A 21,712-nucleotide genomic window follows, 5' to 3' on the forward strand; every position below is an offset into this window, starting at 1 on the left:
TTTGCAAATAAAATTCAAATGGATTATTCGAATCTCGACAAAAGAAACTGTCCCTTCACCAAGCGTTCAGTGCTGATATCTGCTTTTTAACATTTAGCAGATGACCAGAAAGGGGATTTGTCAAGTGGAAAGCCGGAGCAGGACTTTGTATGGTTGATGATCTGACCCACGTTATTCCAAGAGAAGGCCATACATTTTACAATATTCGCCCATCTTCTCAGCCCTAGTTCTCCCGTTGGCCCAGTTGAGAGCCGTGTAAGCACATACTTCTATAAACTGCCGTTTTGGAATGATTTGTCACATTATGGGCCAAGTCTCATACCCCAAGTATTAAAAGAAAAGTCCTCACATCTTTCAAGTGATGCAGGAAGGCGTGACCAAGTTTATGTTTCCGTGTCTAGGTCTGTCTGGAAATTAAGTTCTGTGTCATATGTGAATGGGTGTACTGTGCATGAATGAATGCGATAATCCTTAACGTGTACCCTAGTGGCTGCTGTGTATCGAAGGTCGAACATATGGGCATTGTATTCAAATGTGTGAGAAGGATCGAGCATTGTGCTGTGTTTTTTGCATGTGTTGGCTGTCTTGTGTTCTGCACTGTGCTGCATTTAAATGCGGCCTCGTCCCCATGGGCCACGCGACAACCTTGTAGACTCCCTGAGTTGGGTACGGTAACGTGCACTCTGCTGCTGCACTGCCCAGGAACCTTGGCACAGCTTCCAAATCAACACAATTTAGAAGAGGGTGAAAGGCGGGACATGTTGTGCTGCCTCTCGCAATAGTGCCCACCCAGCTCCAAACCCCAGAGAGTTGCGTGGGCACCAGGTGCTCTCAAATTCCAGTATGCTCTTTGCCAGGAGCCTGGGGGGCTGGGTGTGGTGCTGGTACACCACTTTCCACTCCAAAATGTTCTGCTTCCCAGACTGTGGAAAACGCATGGCAAGCAAAAGAAACAAGAGCTCATTTCCATTCATTCAGCCTTCTCTCAAGCAATTAAATGCAGCCCAGGTTTTCCGAGAACTGAGTACGTCCCTGCACTCAGTGCATCTGACCTTGGCTGTCTGAGCCTTTGGTTCACCCCCAACGGTGGTAAAAACCTGCCACACCCAGGACTCACGTGGGCGCTGGAGGTGGGCACTTTCTCTACCTTATCTTCATCTTCCCCTTTCTCATCTTATGCATCCTCGCGCCTGTTCCTCTTTCCAGGCCCTCCAGATGGTGGTGGTAGTGGTGGTGGCTGGGGAGGAGGGATGGCCATAACAGATGCCATTTCTGCAAATATAGCTGTTCTGCAAAGCAGCTGCTGTCAGCTGCTCTCTCCTGGATAGCCAGAATGAGAATGACCTGAAGTAATGGGTGCGTCCCCTTCAGAGGAACCGTCCGGGGACCGCGCAACTGACTAACGAGTCAAAAATAGGCCTTGGAAAGTTGTAAAAAGTTGCCAGATCAACTAAGATTGGGTCTAGAAGCTCTGGAACTTTGAACTTGAAACACCATAGATTGGCCGAAAATGAAGTTTCGAACTGTCCGCAGAGCAAAGACACCATTCACATACAGTCACATGATCCGCTGCTCTGACAGCAGTTCGCTGACACCCATCGGGCGTAAGATGCAGGGCACATGCGCAGGGATGTCCGTAAATGAGTATGCTGTCCACGGACTAATTAAACGTGCGTCATGCGAAAACAGACATGTCCGGGAATGGCACGCTGACACGCTGTCTGCAGACACGCTATTTCATAAACCGGACACCCCGAACAGTCGTATTGTCCACGGACTAATTGGGGTTTTAAAAAAAGAAAATGTTGACAGAACCACATGCAACATATTTATGGTATACAAAATAAATGGATTTATGAAAGGGATGGGGTGTCGTAGGGGGAACATAAATGGAGGATTTGGAATTTCTATACAATGATGATCAGGGGAGGGAGGGAGTGAAGTTTCATCAAAGCCTCTTTCATTTATAGTTTGGGAATTTGATGAGGATGATTGCTGGGGGGAAGGGGGACGGGTTCAAGAAGGACAGTGATAATCAACATTTCTAATAACATGATTTTTAATATAATTTAAAAGTTCCTTAAAGTCATTACTAAGTTCATCCAATTTTGCAGACAAGATCATGATTTCATTATGTCCAGTTGGGGATAGAGATTGTCTTTGTGATTCTTGGGATCCTTTATAATTAAGTTGGGGGTCTGTTTCTTCATGGAAAGTATGTACAATAAATGGATTTATGAAAAGGATGGGGTGTCGTAGGGGGAACGGCACTTACCCTGCACTTGCCACCAGCTGGCCCTATTATTTATCTTGTGTTCTACTAACCATGTACTGCACTTTCCTTGCACTTGCCACCAGCTGGCCCTATTATTTATCTTGTATTCTACTAACCATGTACCGCACTTTCCCCTCTCCCCTTCCCCTTGCACTTTTCCCAGTCACCTCTACCCTTGCACTTGCGCAATCTGAATGACACCTGGCCTAGTAGGATCGTTGTCTGTCTCCCCTTGTTTCCCCCCTGCCTTGTCACGCCTTGAAACACTTGTGTATAGGCGCGTTACAAATGCCATATCATATCATATCATACTATAAGACAAGAATAAATTATTATTTCACTGAGGTCTATAGAAATGATATTATTTGTATATATTAAAAGGTGTATTGTTTACTATTAGATATGTTATCATCACTCATTTCTTCTTTTGGAAAGTTTTCTTCCAAACACACAAGTGTGTTTACCATTTTTCTCAAACTTAAAAAATAGTGATATTTGCTTATAAGAAATGTTTACATAATGAATGGTAATAATAGAAAAATAAATACAGTGTACTTACTATTTGTTGAGAGATTGTTTTAGAATAAGTGCCTTGTGTATGTGAGTCTGTATGAAGAGTTGTATTGAAGTGATAATATGAGGTGTACAGTTATGGTTTGTGTTTGGTGCATTCCATTATATTGTGTGATAAATCGAAAAATAATTTGTACATTTTGAAGTGATTTGTGCAAAATGGTATATTTGGGTGCAGTAAATATGAGTAATGTTGTTTTATGTATATGTGTTTCTTTGGTGATGGGTAGAACATTTTCAGTTCTCCCCTGTGCTTCTGGGCTTTGTAAATGCTACCTTCTGTCTGCGGACTATCGCACTGTCCGCAGACTCTACAGCTGCTACATTGGGGGTGAGTATAATATAAGGAACGTGTAGCAAATAAAGGGTGCACTAATAAAAACCTATGAAATTCAGTGAAAAAACTTTGGTAAGAGGGTAATATTTCTCTGAGGGTACCTTCTTTCGAATATTCACCGTGGTATGGTCACAACTGCTGGTGTCAAGCATGGCACAATCTCAGGCTTCCAACATACAGGAAGTAGCGGGGTGGGATTTCCTGCAGAGGCATGCAACTGCTCCTCTACAAAAGATATACGTTTTTTTGATCAAATAAAGAGGGTTCCCCGTTGGAATCCCTATAAAATTCACTCTGGTGTCTGTGTCTGTTAGTGATCTAAGAACTCAGGGTGTAGCCCATCTACTATAATCAGCAATTGTATTAGGAGGTGCAGCACCCTTCCCTATCCAGCGGGACTGGGGGTGGTGATTCCCATGGGGACTGTCCCTGGTTCGGGGTGAGAGGTGTACACCCTTGCTTGAAACAGAGGTTACATTAGTCATATGTATATAGTTGGCTAAGTATTTAGTTATGTATATATAGGTATATAGGTATATTTATAGATTTAGACCGTTATATGTTTAGATAACGGTTGCAGAGTAGGTTAGTGTTAGGGAGTCATAAAATCAAGTACCCTGGCGTGATATGCTAGGTAGAAGTGGCAACAGCCTGCCAGGGCGAAGGGCCCACCGACTGGGGCCATCTTCTGGCACTGTTCCTGGTTGGGTGGTACTAGATGGTTAGAAGGGGTCTGTCCCAACATTTCCCCCTAAGGGTCCCTTCATGACGCTGTTTAGTGAGGGTGGGCTGGCAGGGCAAATCCTTAAGAGGGTAGAAAGGAACGAAAGGGAATTTATTAAGGGATAGTTATTTACGTTCATGAGTTTGTTCATGGTTTCAAATAAAAATTGGTCCCCATTGAGATCCTAAAGAATCCACTCTGATGTCTGTGGTTCATGTGAGGGGTTGAGATCAATAAAAGGTAGGAACTCTGGAGGAGGGGAGGATCCCTTATTATGTTGCAGGAATGGTCAGAAAAGTTATGGTCTTGCAGCTGGTCTGTGGGAAGTGGCATGGTAAGTGGTCTTCAACTTGCCAAATGGTGATGGCCATCTTCAGTGGGCAATGGTAAGAGACACTAGGGCAACATAATGGCTTCATAGTTGTTACAGTCCCTTCAAGGACGGTTGGCCCCTGTTTCTCACTGAGCCTGCCTAGTGATGGTTGAGTGCTTGCCTGTCGAAAGGTTGCGACTCCTTTGTCAAGACGGCTGTCAAAGGGCCAGCTGTATCTTTATCTGGCATGTACTGGTCTCCTGCCAAGTGATGTGAGCTAGGTGAGGCCTTGAAACACATTGTGTATAGGCTCATTGTAAATACCCAATAAATAAATAAAAAGACCCGGGGGTCCTCCCCATAATGCCCCTGGCCATCACCCACTAGTTCGGGGAGGATGCTTGCACCATCGATCATCCCACTAGATGTTCCCAGAATAAGGCAGGGTGCATTGCCACAGGCCCCACCTCAGACTGCTTACTCTCAGTTTCCCTGCACCACCTGTCTCCCCACTGTCAGCAGCAGCCTGGCATGAGGGGGCAGGGAAGCCTTGCTAGAGCTTGGCTGCACTCTGCAGTCCTGCCTACCCCCACCATCGCACTGTCAATGGGATCCGGGAGGTGAGCAGCTCTGGGGGAGCAAAGCTGCACATCTTCCAAGGCCACACCCCTTTAATGCAGGTACATGAAATGGGAATTAATTTCCCTTCCACCCACTAAAGGTTTAGAGGAGCTGACCACAGGGGTCTTGGGGATCGGGACTCCATGGAGCAAGTACCTGGTCATTTCATGGCAATCCTTGACAAGAGGACATGTTCCCGTGCATTGGCAATGGAGCTAATGCATGGCCAGCAGATGGAAATCCTTGGCAATGGGACAAGTACCTGTGGATTTCATGGCGATGGTTGGCAATGGGGTGAATACCCAGGCAGTTCACAGAAATCCCTAGTAATTGGTGAATGCCTGGGCATTTAATAGTGACCTCTGACAATTGATGGGTATGCTGGACATTGTATGTAAAATCCCTGGTGTGGGGCAATTCCTAGTAAGGGGGTGACTACCTAGGCATTCAATGGCTGCCCATGTCAATGGTGCAAAAACGTCTTTTATGCCAATCCATGCCTGAGCGTTTTAGGGGCAGGGGCCGACACACATCAAACACTTTCAGACACGCATTCACAGATCAGTCAAACAACTAATTGCATGAACGCATCCATACAAACAAACACACCAGCATGCATACCTACTTACGCATTGTATAACAAACACTTCCCTTACCTGCTTGCCCCCTCCACATGTGCCACGCCCTGCCAAGGAGGACCGGATGACCCCCCCCCTTCAGGAGGTGAACATGCTGACTGACATGAGAGGAGAGGATGTCTCTCCTGTCACTCAGCATATTTACACTATTAGCTCATTAATGAGAGGCGGCAGGGCCAGGCTTCCGATGCCCCGCCAGCCTCTTATCATTATTATGATTATATCCAAAATGCATTGAACAGCATCACCTGCCTCTGGATTGCACATGAAATGCACGTCACCACACACAAAGCATATGGACAGGTTACGATTGGTTACCTGGCTACCCTCTGATCTCGGATCCATGTCCCCTCTTCGCCAGTTGCACACTTGCACTGCCCCCCTGGCAACCCTTGCACTTGGGGTCTGTTTCTGTATCCCTACAGCCCCTTCTAGCACTTGACCCTGATGTCTGCACTTGCCCGTGCACTTGCCACCGGCTGGCTGCCCTTTTATTTATTGTATTTATTATTTTACTATTATCCTATGTACTGCACTGCCCCCTCCCCTTCCGGCCCACACTTTTCCCCTTCTCCCCTCCCATGCACTTGCGCGATCTCAATGTCACCTGGCCTAGTAGGATCGTTGTCTCTGTTTTCCCTCTGTTTCCCCTCCCTTGCCTCGTCGCGCCTTGAAACACTTGTGTATAGGCGCGTTGTAAATGCCATATCATATCATTTATGATTAGTTTTTGAAGGATTTGTGAATATATTTGAAATTGATACAGAGCAAGTCACTATTGGGAAGCACCCAACCGGGGCACCTTTTCTATGTTCATGGCGGCCATCTTTGTACATTTTTGTAAAAGTATTTTGGCATGTACGAGATGCACCAAGCAGCTTCCCCAAAATAAATGCCATTAGCACCCTGATTCACCTGCCATGGCGTGCTAATAATTGAATCTACTTCAGTGTTTGTACCCTAACAGGGTATATCCCCCCACCCACCTCGACACACATTGCTTATTTGAGTCCTGATATAATTTTCCTGTTAGAGGTGAGTAGTTTTGTTATGCTGATTTATACTGTGCACCGGTACCACACACGGGCAGTCTCCAGGCGCTCTGTTTGTTGCAGCCAAACTATAACAAGAAAATGAAGTGCAGTTTTACTCATGTGTTTTAGTTCTGTAAATCCCTGTTGATTCTTGCACCGGACACTAGACCTGCACTGCGGCTTGCAGCTGAACTCATCTTGCAAATGGTTCCTTCACAGATGCGCAGGCGATGGGGCTGACAGACCCTACACTCTGCTACATCCTGGACGGCCTCCTCTTCCTGTACGCTCTCATCATCACATCGCTGTTCTTCAGAGAAAAGGTCAGTCCGAGCTCTTTCACTGGTTGGCTGCCCAGGGATGTGGCAGTGGAAGCAAGATAAGGCTGCCAGTAGAAACAGGCACTGGGGGTTTACTGCTTTCTAAGGGTTGGTTGTGGGTCCAGGGGGAAGCAGTGGAAATAACACTGAGGCCCAGACAAACACACATTGGGGGATTATTAGAAGTGCTGGGCCCGGGCACAAGGTGGAGCAGGGAAAGTGGCACCCAGGCAGGATACTTTCCATACAGGAATGGGGGGAGAAAACATGAAATTTGGTCCTTGGATCCGGGCCTTCAGTGGAAGCGGCACCAAAACCCAGCAGGCCAGAAAAAAAGAGACATAACCCGCTTCATAGGAGCTGGTTCTGGGCAAAGGGTGGCACAGTGATGCCCGATGGCTGTTGTGTGCTTTATAAATGCAAATTAAAAAAAAACAAAAGCAGTGAAAATAACACAAAGGCACAGGATTCCAGACGAGCAGACATCAAAGGGTTAGAGGGTCCTCCTACCGCTGCCGTGGGCGCTACAGCAGCCCCAATCTAGCAGTAGTGTGCTGGATTACGTTGTATGGTTTTAAATCATGACCTCAGCACGCCTAATCTGAAAATTGGCCCAGCGCCACCAATACCTTTGCCATGTAAAAGCAAAGAGTCTTCTGATCACCCAGGAGGGGCAGGTCCCCCGGTTACATGTCTTTATACCGAAATATTTTTTATAAAGAATGAACATATATCAAAGTTTTTTTGAAGGAAATGTTTTTATAGAGAATGCAAACCCCCGGTTTCCCATCCCAAAAAACCCACCTCAACCGTTTCCCAAAAATATTTAACTCTTTACCCCACCCCGGAATGCATTCTCTATAAAAAATGTCGTTAAACATATTAGTTAAAAAAAATTCGATATATATTTATTCTTTATAAAATATTTCTGTATAAAGACTGCATACCAGATCCCCTCAAACCTCTCTTCTTCCCCTACTACCTGGTCAATTAGGCAGAGCAGAGGGTATACTTAACGGTTTCATGTTACTTATTTCAGTTTTCAAAACCTAAAGATTCTCCAGCTACTCCGGAAGAAATAGACGACACCTATAATGTAAGTCATCTTTTCGAAAGTATCATTCTCCACTGGGTCGCTTTCTCTTGCTTCTGTGTCGTGTGTCTGGAATGGCCGCCATTTTGGCACAGTGTATTCCACATGACTCATCATTTCTTAACACTTTCAGCATGCTTGAGTGCGTCTTGGAGTCATTTCAAAGTATAATTCGCCACTGCTTCGCTTCCTCTTGCTTCTGCGTCGTGTGTCTGGAATGGCAGCCATTTTGGCCTAGTGTCTTCCACATGACTCATCATTCCTTATCACTGGTCTGTGTGCTTGAGTGCGTCTTGGAGTGATTTCAATTTGGCAACATGTGTAGCGTGCACAGATATTTCAATGTGGAAACAAAAACATATTTTAAAAAAATGTATAGACTTTTTAAAAAAAATTATTTGAGTAAAATAATAATTGTAGTTACTTTAACTGTTCACATTACCTTAAATCTCACCCCAAGTATTTTTACTCTTCATTTTGCTACTTCATTTTCATTTAAGGTTATTGATTACGGTATATTATAAAACAAGAGTACAAGTGAAAGGGTCACTGGTTTACTGAACGCCTCTCCTTCTATTCAATCACCACAAAAATAACAAACGGAGAAAAAGTACCTAAGTATAGTGATGTTTAGTATTTTATATCGCTATTTTTTGTCATAGTGTAAGGTACAGTATAAAACATCTCACGTCTCAAGAGATATCAAATCTTTGCATACAGTCAAACAAGAACATAAACAACAGATCAACACCAGTTCTTGTGCATTTAACAGAGTACAAATTCTCTACTGTCAACATCTAACGGACAGTGTCAAAAAACAACACGTGAACATTTAAAAACAGAAATACAAAAGGAAAAATATACATTCTAGTGTTACTGCATTGGTAACACTATGATTACAAATGTTTGTCTACACCGGGGTGTTTCAGCCGTCTACATGTGCTGGATGTGCCTAGTGTCTGATACGGCCTTCTTCAGGACGGGGGACTGTATGGACTGGATGTTCACAAAGTGCTGTAAAGTGGTGAAAAGGAGTATAGTCAGGAGAGTGCTAAAATATATTTCATTTGGTGATTGAATCACTAAAGTGTGCCATGTGACACAGCTTACCTGTGGGGGAGGACTTGGGGCCACAGGTATTCTAATGAGAACAAATCTTCATCAAGGAAGGTCACAAAATGGACTCCTGTTTGTGCAAAAACAAGGGGGGGGGAGGGAGGACATTACTATTGTCTCCTATCTATTAAGCCACCTGGTGGATTATGCACATGTCAATCCCATGTATAGTCACGAGATATGCAGGTGAGCTTACCTCCATATCTGGCTGATTGCTGCATGGAGCAGTGGGCGTAAATTACAAACGAATTTCATCCGTGTCTCCTACAAAAGGGGGCACGTGGTTAGTACATAAGTCTATGGTGCGGGCTGGAGTATCGAAAAAGCTACGTGATTCAGTGGATACAACATATCTATTTACTGGGCTGTGTGCACGCGAACTGCGTGCAGCATGGACAAGGCTCCTGCAAAAAATGCGGAGTCACTGCAGCGCGCGTCTTACTCTTGTCGGCAACCAAGCGTTACTAAAGCCGTTGCTAGGATACAAGAGAATAAATACCGGCGGCCATCTTGGAAAAGAGTGCTGCAGTGTGTTTAGTGCGCTTATTTGGTTTCGCATGGCTAAAAAGGTTAAATAATCAATTTAGGAGGTTGTCCTCCCAACTTATAATATTATGATGCTGATTGGCCATATGTGTACAAATGTTGCCATGGCAACCGTTCGCCACAATGATGTTGCCTGGATACAACAAAGGTATATGTGTGAAGAGAAGGGTGCTCGATGGTCAAATCGCCTACGTTCTATCGGTAAATGGACGGATTCAGTCTACTGTAATCCGTAACAGCATTTGAAAAGTAACATCACGGGGTGTACAAACCCTCCATTGTGCATTGTATGACATTGTATGAATGAACCTGATTGGTTCTAAGAGCTAGTTATCCAAGAGGGAAGACATATAACATAGATTCATATTATGTTGGTGTATCTGAGTACAGTCTGGTTATCAAGTGGGACATTGAAAAAACGGATACAGAGGCTGTCATACATTTCACCAAGTTTAACATTGTATGTTGGTCATTCAATCACGGCACAACGGATGTGAGAACATCTTCCTCCGCTTTCAGTGTTAAGAAAAGGGGGTATATAATAGTCACACCAGATAGTACAGTCTGATTCTTCAGTCGGACATTAAAAATAGAGAACCAGAGACTACCATGTGGGACCCCAAAACATTTTTTTACACAAAATACCATCAGTGCCACTTTTATTTAACTCCCTAAATCTGGTGCACATAAACAAAGATAATTAGTCTTGCCTCTGGAGCAGGCCCCCATCTCTCCCTGCTCCCCAGACCCCACATAAAAACCAGCACACAATCTTTCATGCAAACATGCATTTACAGATATGCAACAGTGCGGATCTCTGCACCTCTCACTCTCATCCCAACACACATGCACATACACACAGACATGCTGGCACCTGCCCCTCTCATCTCCCACATGTTTGCAGACAACCACACCTCTCATCCTTCCACACTCTGGCAGACATCTGCACCTCTCAACCTAAGGCTCACATGCACAACACCACGTTCACAGTTCTAACTTACATGCATTTCGGCACAGCCCCTCTGCGGCTCTGCCTAAATCCAGGGTCCCAATCACAGTGAGGATGAAAAAACCCAGAATCCAAACTTAGGTTTAGTTCAACTTAGTTTAGTTTCGTGTTTTCTTTACACCATGCTATATACCCATTGGCCTCAAAGCGCTCAGGTGAGGTTAGTTCAGTAGATATTTAATAGCAGCCGCAGGGAAGATACAGGAATGAACAACAAGGCGAAACCTCAGGTAAATACTGGTCCTACATGCCCCTCAACCTATGAGCATGAAAAAAGAATATATAACATCACTTCTCAATTAGTTCAATAGCACTCTTATATGAAAGTGCCCAAACTCAGATCTTTTCCGAAACACTTGCTTTGCCGCCTGCCTGATATCAGCATAGCTGTGTGCTTTCATCCAAAATAAACCTTCAGTCCCTTATCAGAGCTTCATTTGAAGGTAGAACAATTTGCTCCTGGCTGGCAGAAATTAACTGTGCGTGCAGAGTTACATAAACAAAGGCTTGTGCTGCCTTTAGTAAGCGTGTGGATATATTCTCGCTTTTGTGTGCCAACACGGAAATCCATCTCGTTAGCAAGGGTATATCTCTCAAGATGGAGTCCTCTATCCAAACTAGGCTCCTGAAGGATTATAAGACCCAGCTCGCTAAGTCAGTACTACGTTTTCATCATTGCATCCTTTCATTAGTTTGCAATTACACATACTCTACTCTGTTCTACTCTCCTCTACTCTACTTTACTACTCTAGACTCTACTCTAGTCTCAGGAGGATAGCTCAGGGGCAACGTGCTCACCTTGGAAGCAAGATGATACGGAGCAACACAGGTTCGATCTCCGGGTCCGCGCTTAGAACCCTCTGGATATTAAGTGTGTTATAAATAACCTATCAAATCTACAACTTAACATTCTCTTGACTCCTCATTTCATCCTACTGCATTTTTCCTCCATAAAAGGAACCACGTGTGGCTGGATTCAGGCATTCACATCTAGATGGAATTGTGAATAATAACATGTCCACCCTTAGATTGTGAACATTAGCCTGCGTCGTGTCTGGATAGAATTGAGAAGGCTAGCATGTCCACACTTGGATAGAATTGTGAACATTAGCCTGCGTCACATCTAGATAGGATTTTGACTGAAGGATAGCATACTCGCACCTATATGAAACTTAAATGTTAGCATGTGCCACACTTAGAGCTGTGAACACCAGCCTGAGCCACATCTAGATAGGATCGTGAAGGCCAGCAAGTGCCACACTTGGACAATACTGTGAATGTTAGCATGCTAAAGGTCAGGTAACCCACTAACCAATATAACCTCAAACTCTGCATACTTATCTCACTCAAAAACTCACACAACCATTTCTCGCACCACAAGCCGCCCGCAACTCACAACACTGCAACAACACATAAGCCGGAGCAACAGCACACGCAGATTGACACCGATCCAATACTCGCACCAAAGCTCAGCATCTGGTGTATACTGAGTTGAAGCTGCCAACAGAACACCACTCCTCTCACTATCGTACTCCCTCTTCACCTTACTAACCCATCCCCCTTTATCGTTTACAGATCCGCCAGAGCACCTGGGGACCAATTCCGTTGGTGATGGTGCGCGGTACAAATACCTTTAACATTTAACACATTTCAGAGTCCAAAACAAGCAGACAGTGTGTACGTTGGGGCTGTGAATCGTGATGCTCAGGCGGCTTCAGCATGCTAGGATCACTGCGGGTGCAGTGTTGACCAACAGCTGGGCTCAGGGCTTTTGGGTTTTTCCAGATCCAAAATCATGAAAGGCATTCTTTTGGCTATTTCCAGGAAAGCTTGTCCCAATTCCAGCACCAGCTACCAGAGTGAATTCTGTGGTCATGTTCCTGAACCAATTGAATTTCAGAGGACATAAATAAAGGGAGAAAAGGCCATGATAAAATGGTCCTTAAAGGGCATGATCGCAGCCACAAACAAGGAATCCAGCAGAGGTTGCTTGGGTGCATGAGGCCTGGTGTGAACTGGAGCAGGCTGGGGCCATGTAGGGATATTCTTGAAGCTTGTTGCGGTGGTCAGGACTTAATAGAGATAACAGGAGGCCAGAGAGCCACATTGCACTGCCAGCATTTCACACGCATTCATAATGCCAGCCTCGGTCTTCAAGACTGCCTCCTTTTCATGGGGATGGAAAGGAGAACTCATTGATCTTCGCTGTAGCTGACAGAGCCAATATCCTCGAATCTCAAGCAGCACATAAAAGCCCAGCTCCTGCTGCCGCCCCAATGCATTTATTTAGTCATTCTATATATTTCTGGGCTTCTCACCAGAATTGTTAATGGCATCTCCTTTACTGGTCGTATTCCTTTCAGTGGGCACGAGGTCCAAATAGAGCAGACATACAGAAAGGGTGAGAGGAATCTAGCAACATCTTAATACATAATTTCACTCCTTGACACCACCACAAAAAATGTCAGAAAGATTATCCCTCTATTAGTAGCCGATAATGCCTTATAGGTGGTGGTTTCAGAGAGGGTGTTGCAATATCAGAAAAAGTTATTAACTTGTGTCTTCCAGCAGTTACTACCTCTTCTATGAAAGAGGTCAGTATTAATGTCTTTTAAGGACTTGCCCTCATCCTTTGACGTGGTCAATAGTCCCAGGCTATGGAGCACCTTGATGGACCCAGAGGTATCAGTTTCCCTCCTAAGCATTGTACACTTGCTCCATCCAGACACCAAGGTCATGGTGAGGATTGGGATGGCCGGAGAGTGCATGGCATTGTTTCCAACAGTTAGGTGCGTCCACCAGGTAGAGGATGGAGCTCCCAGCCTCACACTGCACATGATCACAATACTGGAATGCATTAAGCTTTTAATAAACTAAAAAGGGGCATCACAGGAAAATACAAAGAAAATGGCGCCATTTTGTTTTGGAATGTCTCTTAGTTGGGACGTATACTCCAGGTGCAGAGTTCTTGTGGGCTCTGCATGTTTGCTTCTTTGGATCAATGTCAGTAAAGCTTGCTTTTCTGGTTGAATGTAGAACCTTCTGGGGGGCTGAAATTCTCATTGGGGATTTGAGAGGCTGCATGTACAAGAGGAGGTTTGGCTTGCAGATCAGAAGGCCATGTATGAGGCGGCGATGGCACTTTAAATCTCTGGTAAAATTAGCTTAGACTCACATTATTCTATTTTGTGTGTGTGTCTGCAGGTTGAGTTTTTTGCTTCTGCGTGTAGACTATGTGAAATGTGTTGTTGTCTTAAGGCGAATGTGCCTCAATAAACGTTTGAGTTGAGTGCGCCTCAATAAACGTTTGAGTTGAGTGCGCCTCGATAAACGTTTGAGTTGATGCTTCCCACTGTCTTGGCTGTTTTTGATGGTGTCCCACTGTGCCACTCACTGTTCGATGCGTGTGCTCCTTTCTTTTAGAAACTGTCCCTTGGTCAACGAGATGAGTATGACGTCTTAAACAAAAATGGCAGTGATGCAGAGAGCGGCGGAAGGAAACAGGTATGATGATCTAACAGGGGGCCGAAACATGGTTCGCCCAGTGTAGCCAACTAAACATTCAGCATTTTTTCTCTTTCAGTATTATAATTGGAACTTGTTATTTTGGAGGAAGTAATGCTGTTTCTTCAAAGGTGATATATTGCACCATCAATGCCCACCAGAACACATTACAAATAAAAACAGTTGAATAAAATGACGATGTTATGCATCTTAACACAGGGAGAAGGTAGCAGTAAAAAGTCTAACTGAGTCTTGTGTAACCCACAGAAAACACTGGGCACTTTGGGTATTGCCAGTGGTCGAAGTGGGCAAAAAGAAGTAGTGGAACTATGTTCCCTGCTGGCCTGCCCCGCTCCCCACAAACCCCATCGCTGCACCCCCACCCACACACAATCCAATCCCCCAAACAAACACACCTACTCTTTAAGGCAATGTTCAGTGCAGTTCACTGAAGTGCAAGCTTCAACTTCTTCCTACACCTTTATTTTAAAACAAAACCATTTCTTTCCGACCGCTAAGTTCCTATGTAAACTTTTGAGCAAATGATGATCATAGTCACATATTTCAAGCACTAGGAGGTATCCATTTTGTGAAATGGATGAGCCTCCTGTGCTTGTGTTAATCTCTGCCCATACGGCACTAATGAAGCAAAAGCCAGCCAGCTGTAACAAACAAAAGCTACCAGCAGGTGGCTTTTGCTTCATTATTGCCGGAGAGCAGAGATTAACACAAGCTGCTGCTGGTAAGTGCTTTTAATTTCATTCTTTTTTCAAAGCACGGCAATTATACATTCAACATTGTTGTATTTATAAATGCTGCGGTTTTCTTTCTACGTTTTCTTCCCCTGGCCACACAGGAGGAGACTTCAGGCTGGGGCTTAGTGATGACTCTGCAGAATTCATCACATTATTCTAGAATTTAAAGAGGGTAAACTGCACCAGGAAGGGACTGTGGAGCAGATAAGGCAGTGTGCACGTGGATAAGGCTTAATCCCGCAACCCGACTTCTATGAATCCCTCATGGGTAGAACGGAAAACATAAAAAGTTGGTTGGCCTTATATGCACCTAATGCCTGCTATTGTGTGGTTCCTGTTGCTATGTTCACTCTTTGTGTGGGCTGTGTTACTGATGGAAGAGTTCTTTACATGTTTTGCTAGCCTACTTCTTGCCTGCCATGAACTTAACCCCTCCCCTTCGCACCCAACAAACAACACCTCTGAGGATTCCCATAGCATGGACTTTTCCATTCAAGGACTATAAAAGAAACTGTTTCTAGTAATCGCTAGACAGCTACCTTGCACTTCAGCTCATCATTGAACAAGCTTCATATGGGATGCAGTGTTATAGGTTGTGCCACAACGGCTGAATACACGCACAAAGTCGGAGTTTCTCATGGTGCAGGCAGTCGCATTGTTTTGAGAAAAAGCAATTCCCAGAAGGATTACATTAAATAAAAGTGCCTGATATATTTAAAAGAACTAGCATGTTGGCTCCACATAGGGTAACTTACTCTACAAACTTCAAAGAGTGCATATTACATTTTGGAAAACACACCCTCCCTATTGACTCATAGCATGCTATTTGTATCACAATCAGGCACTACAATTTATAGTAACATACCAAAATAATAGTTAAAAAATGCACACATTTTTAGAATGCATCCTTTTCTAAACAGCTTATTGTGTGTGTGTCAATTCATGAGAATGAAGGTGACTTTTTGATTTTTCACACTATTTGACACAAATGATTCCTACCCTGTTGGCTTAGAATTGCTTTTCCTTTCTGAGCTTTGAACAGGCAGTGTCCAATTGCATAACTCACTGCTGCTTCTAGATCATTTCATGGATGGTCACTGTATTAGGTATAACCTATCTCTTGCCCAACCCAAGGCACAGTAGTTGCTCACACTTACCTTCAAGGGCCCTGGTAGGTGAATCCAAGACAAGGGGTGGGTCTAATGAACAGATGCCAGTCAGTGTATGGATAAAGTAGGCAATGAGTTGTGAGACATTACCCAGTCAGCAGATGGATAAGGCAGGCCATGAGTTAGGAGTCATTGTCCAGTCAGTGGATGGATAAGGCAGGCCTTGAGTTCTTGGCCATTGCCCAGTCAGCGGGTGGAAAAGGCAGGCCATGAGTTATGATCCATTGCCCAGTCAGCGGAGGGAAAAGGCAGGCCATGAGTTATGATCCATTGCCCAGTCAGTGTATGGATAAGGCAGGCCATGAGTTAGGATCCATTGCCCAGTCAGTGGATAGATAAGGTTGGCCTTGAGTTCTGAGCCATTACCCACTTAGCGGATGGAAAAGGCAGGCCATGAGTTAGGGTCCATTGCCCAGTCAGTGTATGGATAAGGCAGGCCATGAGTAATGAGACATTACCCAGTCAGCAGATGGATAAGGCAGGCCATGAGTTAGGAGTCATTGTCCAGTCAACGGATGGAAAAGGCAGGCCATAAGTTATGATCCATTGCCCAGTCAGTGGTTGGGTAAGGCAGGTCATGAGTTAGAAGTAATTGCCCAGTCAGCAGACGGATAAGGCAGGCCCCGAGTTATGATTCATTGCCCAGTCAGCAGACGGATAAAGCAGGCAGCAAGCTATAAGCCATTGCCCAGTCAGAAGATAAGGCAGGCCGTGAGTTATGAGCCATTGCCCAGTCAGTGGATGGATAAGGTAGGCCATGAGTTCTGAGCTATTGTCCAGTCAGTGGATGGATAAGCCAGGCCTTGAGTTCTGAGCCATTGCCCAGTCAGCGAATGGAAAAGGCAGGTTATGAGTTATGATCCATTTCCCAGTCAGCGGAGGGAAAAGGCAGGCCATGAGTTATGATCCATTGCCCAGTCAGTGTATAGAGAAAGTAGTTCCTGAGTTATGAGACATTGGTCAGTCAGCAGATGGAAAAGGTTGGCCATGAGGTATGATCCATTGTCCAGTCAGTGGATGCATAAGGCAGGCCATGAGTTAGGAGTCATTGTCCAGTCAGCGGATGGATAAGGCAGGCCCTGAGTTAGAAGTAATTGCCCAGTCAGCAGATGGATAAAGCAGGCAGTAAGATATGAACCATTGCCCAGTCAGCAGAACAAAAGGCAGGACATGAGTTAGAAGTCATTACCCAATCAATGGGTGGATAGAGCAGACCATGAGTTAGGAATCATTACCCAGTCAGCAAATAAATAAGGCAGGCCATAGGTTATGAGCCATTGCCCAGTCACTGGATGGATAAGGCAGGCCATTAGTTACATTGCACAGTCTGTAGATGGATTAGGCAAGCCCTGAGTTAGAAGTTATTGTCCAGTCAGAGGATGGTTAAGGCAGGCAATTAATTCTGAGCCATTGCCCAGTCAGCGGAGGGAAAAGGCAGGCCATGAGTTATGATCCATTGCCCAGTCAGTGTATGGATAAGGCCGGCCATGAGTTAGGATCCATTGCCCAGTCAGTGGATAGATAAGGTTGGCCTTGAGTTCTAAGCCATTATCCAGTCAGCGGATGGAAAAGGCAGGCAATGAGTTAGGATCCATTGCCCAGTCAGTGGATGAATAAGGCAGGCCATGAGTGATGAGACATTACCCAGTCAGCAGATGGATAATGCAGGCCATGAGTTAGGAGTCATTGTCCAGTCAGCGGATGGAAAAGGCAGGCCATGAGTTATGATCCATTGCCCAGTCAGTGGACGGATAAAGCAGGCAGCAAGTCATAAGCCATTGCCCAGTCAGCAGATGATAAGGCAGGCTTTGAGTTCTGAGCCATTGCCCAGTCAGCGGATGGAAAAGGCAGGCCATGAGTTATGATCCATTGCCCATTCAGCGCAGGGAAAAGGCAGGCCATGAGTTATGATCCATTGCCCAGTCAGCGGAGAGAAAAGGCAGGCCATGAGTTATGATCCATTGCCCAGTCAGCAGAGGGAAAAGGCAGGCCATGAGTTATGATCCATTGCCCAGTCAGTGTATGGATAAGGCAGGCCATGAGTTAGGAGTCATTGTCCAGTCAGTGGATAGATATGGTTGGCCTTGAGTTCTGAGCCATTACCCAGTCAGCGGATGGAAAAGGCAGGCCATGAGTTAGGATCCATTGCCCAGTCAGTGGATGGATAAGGAAGGCCATGGGTGATGAGACATTACCCAGTCAGAAGATGGATAAGGCAGGCCATGAGTTATGATCCATTGCCCTGTCAATGGATGGATAAGGCAGGCCATGAGTTAGAAGTAATAGCCCAGTCAGCAGACGGATAAGGCAGGCCCCGAGTTATGATTAATTGCCCAGTCAGTGGATGGATAAGGTAGGCCATGAGTTCTGAGCTATTGTCCAGTCAGTGGATGGATAAGCCAGGCCTTGAGTTCTGAGCCATTGCCCAGTCAGCGAATGGAAAAGGCAGGTTATGAGTTATGATCCATTTCCCAGTCAGCGGAGGGAAAAGGCAGGCCATGAGTTATGATCCATTGCCCAGTCAGTGTATAGAGAAAGTAGTTCCTGAGTTATGAGACATTGGTCAGTCAGCAGATGGAAAAGGTTGGCCATGAGGTATGATCCATTGTCCAGTCAGTGGATGCATAAGGCAGGCCATGAGTTAGGAGTCATTGTCCAGTCAGCGGATGGATAAGGCAGGCCCTGAGTTAGAAGTAATTGCCCAGTCAGCAGATGGATAAAGCAGGCAGTAAGATATGAACCATTGCCCAGTCAGCAGAACAAAAGGCAGGACATGAGTTAGAAGTCATTACCCAATCAATGGGTGGATAGAGCAGACCATGAGTTAGGAATCATTACCCAGTCAGCAAATAAATAAGGCAGGCCATAGGTTATGAGCCATTGCCCAGTCACTGGATGGATAAGGCAGGCCATTAGTTACATTGCACAGTCTGTAGATGGATTAGGCAAGCCCTGAGTTAGAAGTTATTGTCCAGTCAGAGGATGGTTAAGGCAGGCAATTAATTCTGAGCCATTGCCCAGTCAGCGGAGGGAAAAGGCAGGCCATGAGTTATGATCCATTGCCCAGTCAGTGTATGGATAAGGCAGGCCATGAGTTAGGATCCATTGCCCAGTCAGTGGATAGATAAGGTTGGCCTTGAGTTCTAAGCCATTATCCAGTCAGCGGATGGAAAAGGCAGGCAATGAGTTAGGATCCATTGCCCAGTCAGTGGATGAATAAGGCAGGCCATGAGTGATGAGACATTACCCAGTCAGCAGATGGATAATGCAGGCCATGAGTTAGGAGTCATTGTCCAGTCAGCGGATGGAAAAGGCAGGCCATGAGTTATGATCCATTGCCCAGTCAGTGGACGGATAAAGCAGGCAGCAAGTCATAAGCCATTGCCCAGTCAGCAGATGATAAGGCAGGCTTTGAGTTCTGAGCCATTGCCCAGTCAGCGGATGGAAAAGGCAGGCCATGAGTTATGATCCATTGCCCATTCAGCGCAGGGAAAAGGCAGGCCATGAGTTATGATCCATTGCCCAGTCAGCGGAGAGAAAAGGCAGGCCATGAGTTATGATCCATTGCCCAGTCAGCAGAGGGAAAAGGCAGGCCATGAGTTATGATCCATTGCCCAGTCAGTGTATGGATAAGGCAGGCCATGAGTTAGGAGTCATTGTCCAGTCAGTGGATAGATATGGTTGGCCTTGAGTTCTGAGCCATTACCCAGTCAGCGGATGGAAAAGGCAGGCCATGAGTTAGGATCCATTGCCCAGTCAGTGGATGGATAAGGAAGGCCATGGGTGATGAGACATTACCCAGTCAGAAGATGGATAAGGCAGGCCATGAGTTATGATCCATTGCCCAGTCAATGGATGGATAAGGCAGGCCATGAGTTAGAAGTAATAGCCCAGTCAGCAGACGGATAAGGCAGGCCCCGAGTTATGATTAATTGCCCAGTCAGCGGATGGATAAAGCAGGCAGCAAGTTATAAGCCATTGCCCAGTCAGAAGATGATAAGGCAAGCCATGAGTTATGATCCATTGCCCAGTCAGTGGATGGGTAAGGTAGGCCATGAGTTCTGAGCTATTGCCCAGTCGGTGGATGGATAAGGCAGGCCATGAGTTAGAAGTCATTGTCCAGTCAGCAGAGGGATAAAGTAGGCCCTGAGTTATGAAACATTGCACAGTCAGTGTATAGAGAAAGTAGGTCCTGGGTTATGATCCATTGCCCAGTCAGTGGATGGATAAGGCAGGCCATGAGTTAGGAGTCATTGTCCAGTCAGCGGATGGATAAGGCAGGCAGCAAGATATGAGCCATTGCCCAGTCAGCAGAAGAAAAGGCAGGACATGAGTTAGAAGTCATTACCCAATCAATAGATGGATAGAGCAGGCCATGAGTTAGGAATCATTACCCAGTCAGTGAATAAATAAGGCAGGCCATAAGTTATGAGCCATTGCCCAGTCACTGGATGGATAAGGCAGGCCATTAGTTACGATCCATTGCACAGTCTGTAGATGGATTAGGCAGGCCCTGAGTTAGAAGTCATTGGCCAGTCAGAGGATGGTTAAGGCAGGCAATGAATTCTGAAAATTCTGCCCAGTCACCATTTGGATAAGGTAGGCCGTGTGTTAGCTGTCATTTCCCAGTCAGTGGATTGATAAGGCAAACCAGGATTTAGAAGTCACTGCCCAATCAGCTGATGGATAAGGCAGGCCATGATTTATGAGTCATTCCCTAGTCAGTGGATGGATAAGGGCCATTGTCCAGTCAGTGGATGGATAAGGCAGGCCATGGGTTATGAGTCATTCCCTAGCCATTGTAAGAAGCTCACTGCTTCCCATCAAATCTGACTTCTTATCGATTGTACCTTCTTTTGTGATGAAAAGAGCATTTTTCCTCCCTGTGCATAACATAAAATAAATAAATAAACAATATCTCCCATGATGGCCCACTGTTGGCTATGACGGCTAGGCTGGATGGAAGTTGTAGTTCAAAACAAATTGGCTATGGTGGCTAGGCCTGGCTATGATGGCTAGGCTTGGGGGCAGTTGTAGTCCAAAACAACTGGAGAGCAAATGGTTGCAGACCCCGGGAAGCTAAGAGAAGGGACTGCAAGAAATGAGCAACAGCTTGCACTTGTCATGTCCGCGCCACTGAGATTGCTCTTCTCTTCTCGTTTCAGCAGCAGAGGCGGACGAAGCCACAGGACGGCGTTTATTCAGTAAGTGCCCATGAAAGTCGCTCATAACACCTGGTAAAGGTACAGATGCTGGCACTGACACTGGGCGGGTAGCATCGAAACACAGATGTAAATGGCGGGATTGAAGAAGAGGGATAGATGGCAGGACCTAAGCAGTATTGATGTATGCATTCAGAAGATGGCACCCGGTACAGGTATAGAAGGTGATATTCATTCACCAATGCAGAAAACAAATGTAGAAGGCCAAAAGGTACCCTTGCATACGGGTACACAAGGAAGACTGAATGCAGAAGTGCAGAAGGTAACAAGTACACACTGAGGAGACAAGGCACACATAGAGGTAATAGACATACAAGCATAGAGAGCACATCTGTGTACAGAAGGTAGCATCAACATATGCAAGGCTTCTTTCACGCACATCACATTACCTTGATAAAGAGGCCCAGAAAGTCACATTGATGCAGAAGTATAGAAAGTCACTTTGATGCAGAGGTACAGACAG

The 21,712-nt window shown here is 45.4% G+C and overlaps 1 protein-coding gene across 5 annotated transcripts in view; it reads left to right on the top strand.

The window, feature by feature from the left end:
* CD247 (CD247 molecule) overlaps window positions 1–21,712 on the top strand; it is a 385,722-nt gene that overhangs the window by 268,529 nt on the left and 95,481 nt on the right. For 3 of the 5 annotated variants that reach the window (XM_069635938.1, XM_069635936.1, XM_069635939.1), the window contains exons 2-5: window positions 6,735–6,838; window positions 7,875–7,931; window positions 14,023–14,103; window positions 21,193–21,231. In XM_069635938.1, coding sequence (XP_069492039.1) covers window positions 6,735–6,838; window positions 7,875–7,931; window positions 14,023–14,103; window positions 21,193–21,231 — 281 coding nt within the window. The remainder of the gene's footprint in view (window positions 1–6,734; window positions 6,839–7,874; window positions 7,932–14,022; window positions 14,104–21,192; window positions 21,232–21,712) is intronic. The other 2 variants (XM_069635937.1, XM_069635940.1) reach the window with 1 other exon arrangement.

The sequence above is a fragment of the Ambystoma mexicanum genome, chromosome 7p (genome assembly GCF_040938575.1).
Source record: "Ambystoma mexicanum isolate Mex_15411 chromosome 7p, UKY_AmexF1_1, whole genome shotgun sequence".
NCBI classification, from domain to species: Eukaryota; Metazoa; Chordata; class Amphibia; order Caudata; family Ambystomatidae; genus Ambystoma; species Ambystoma mexicanum.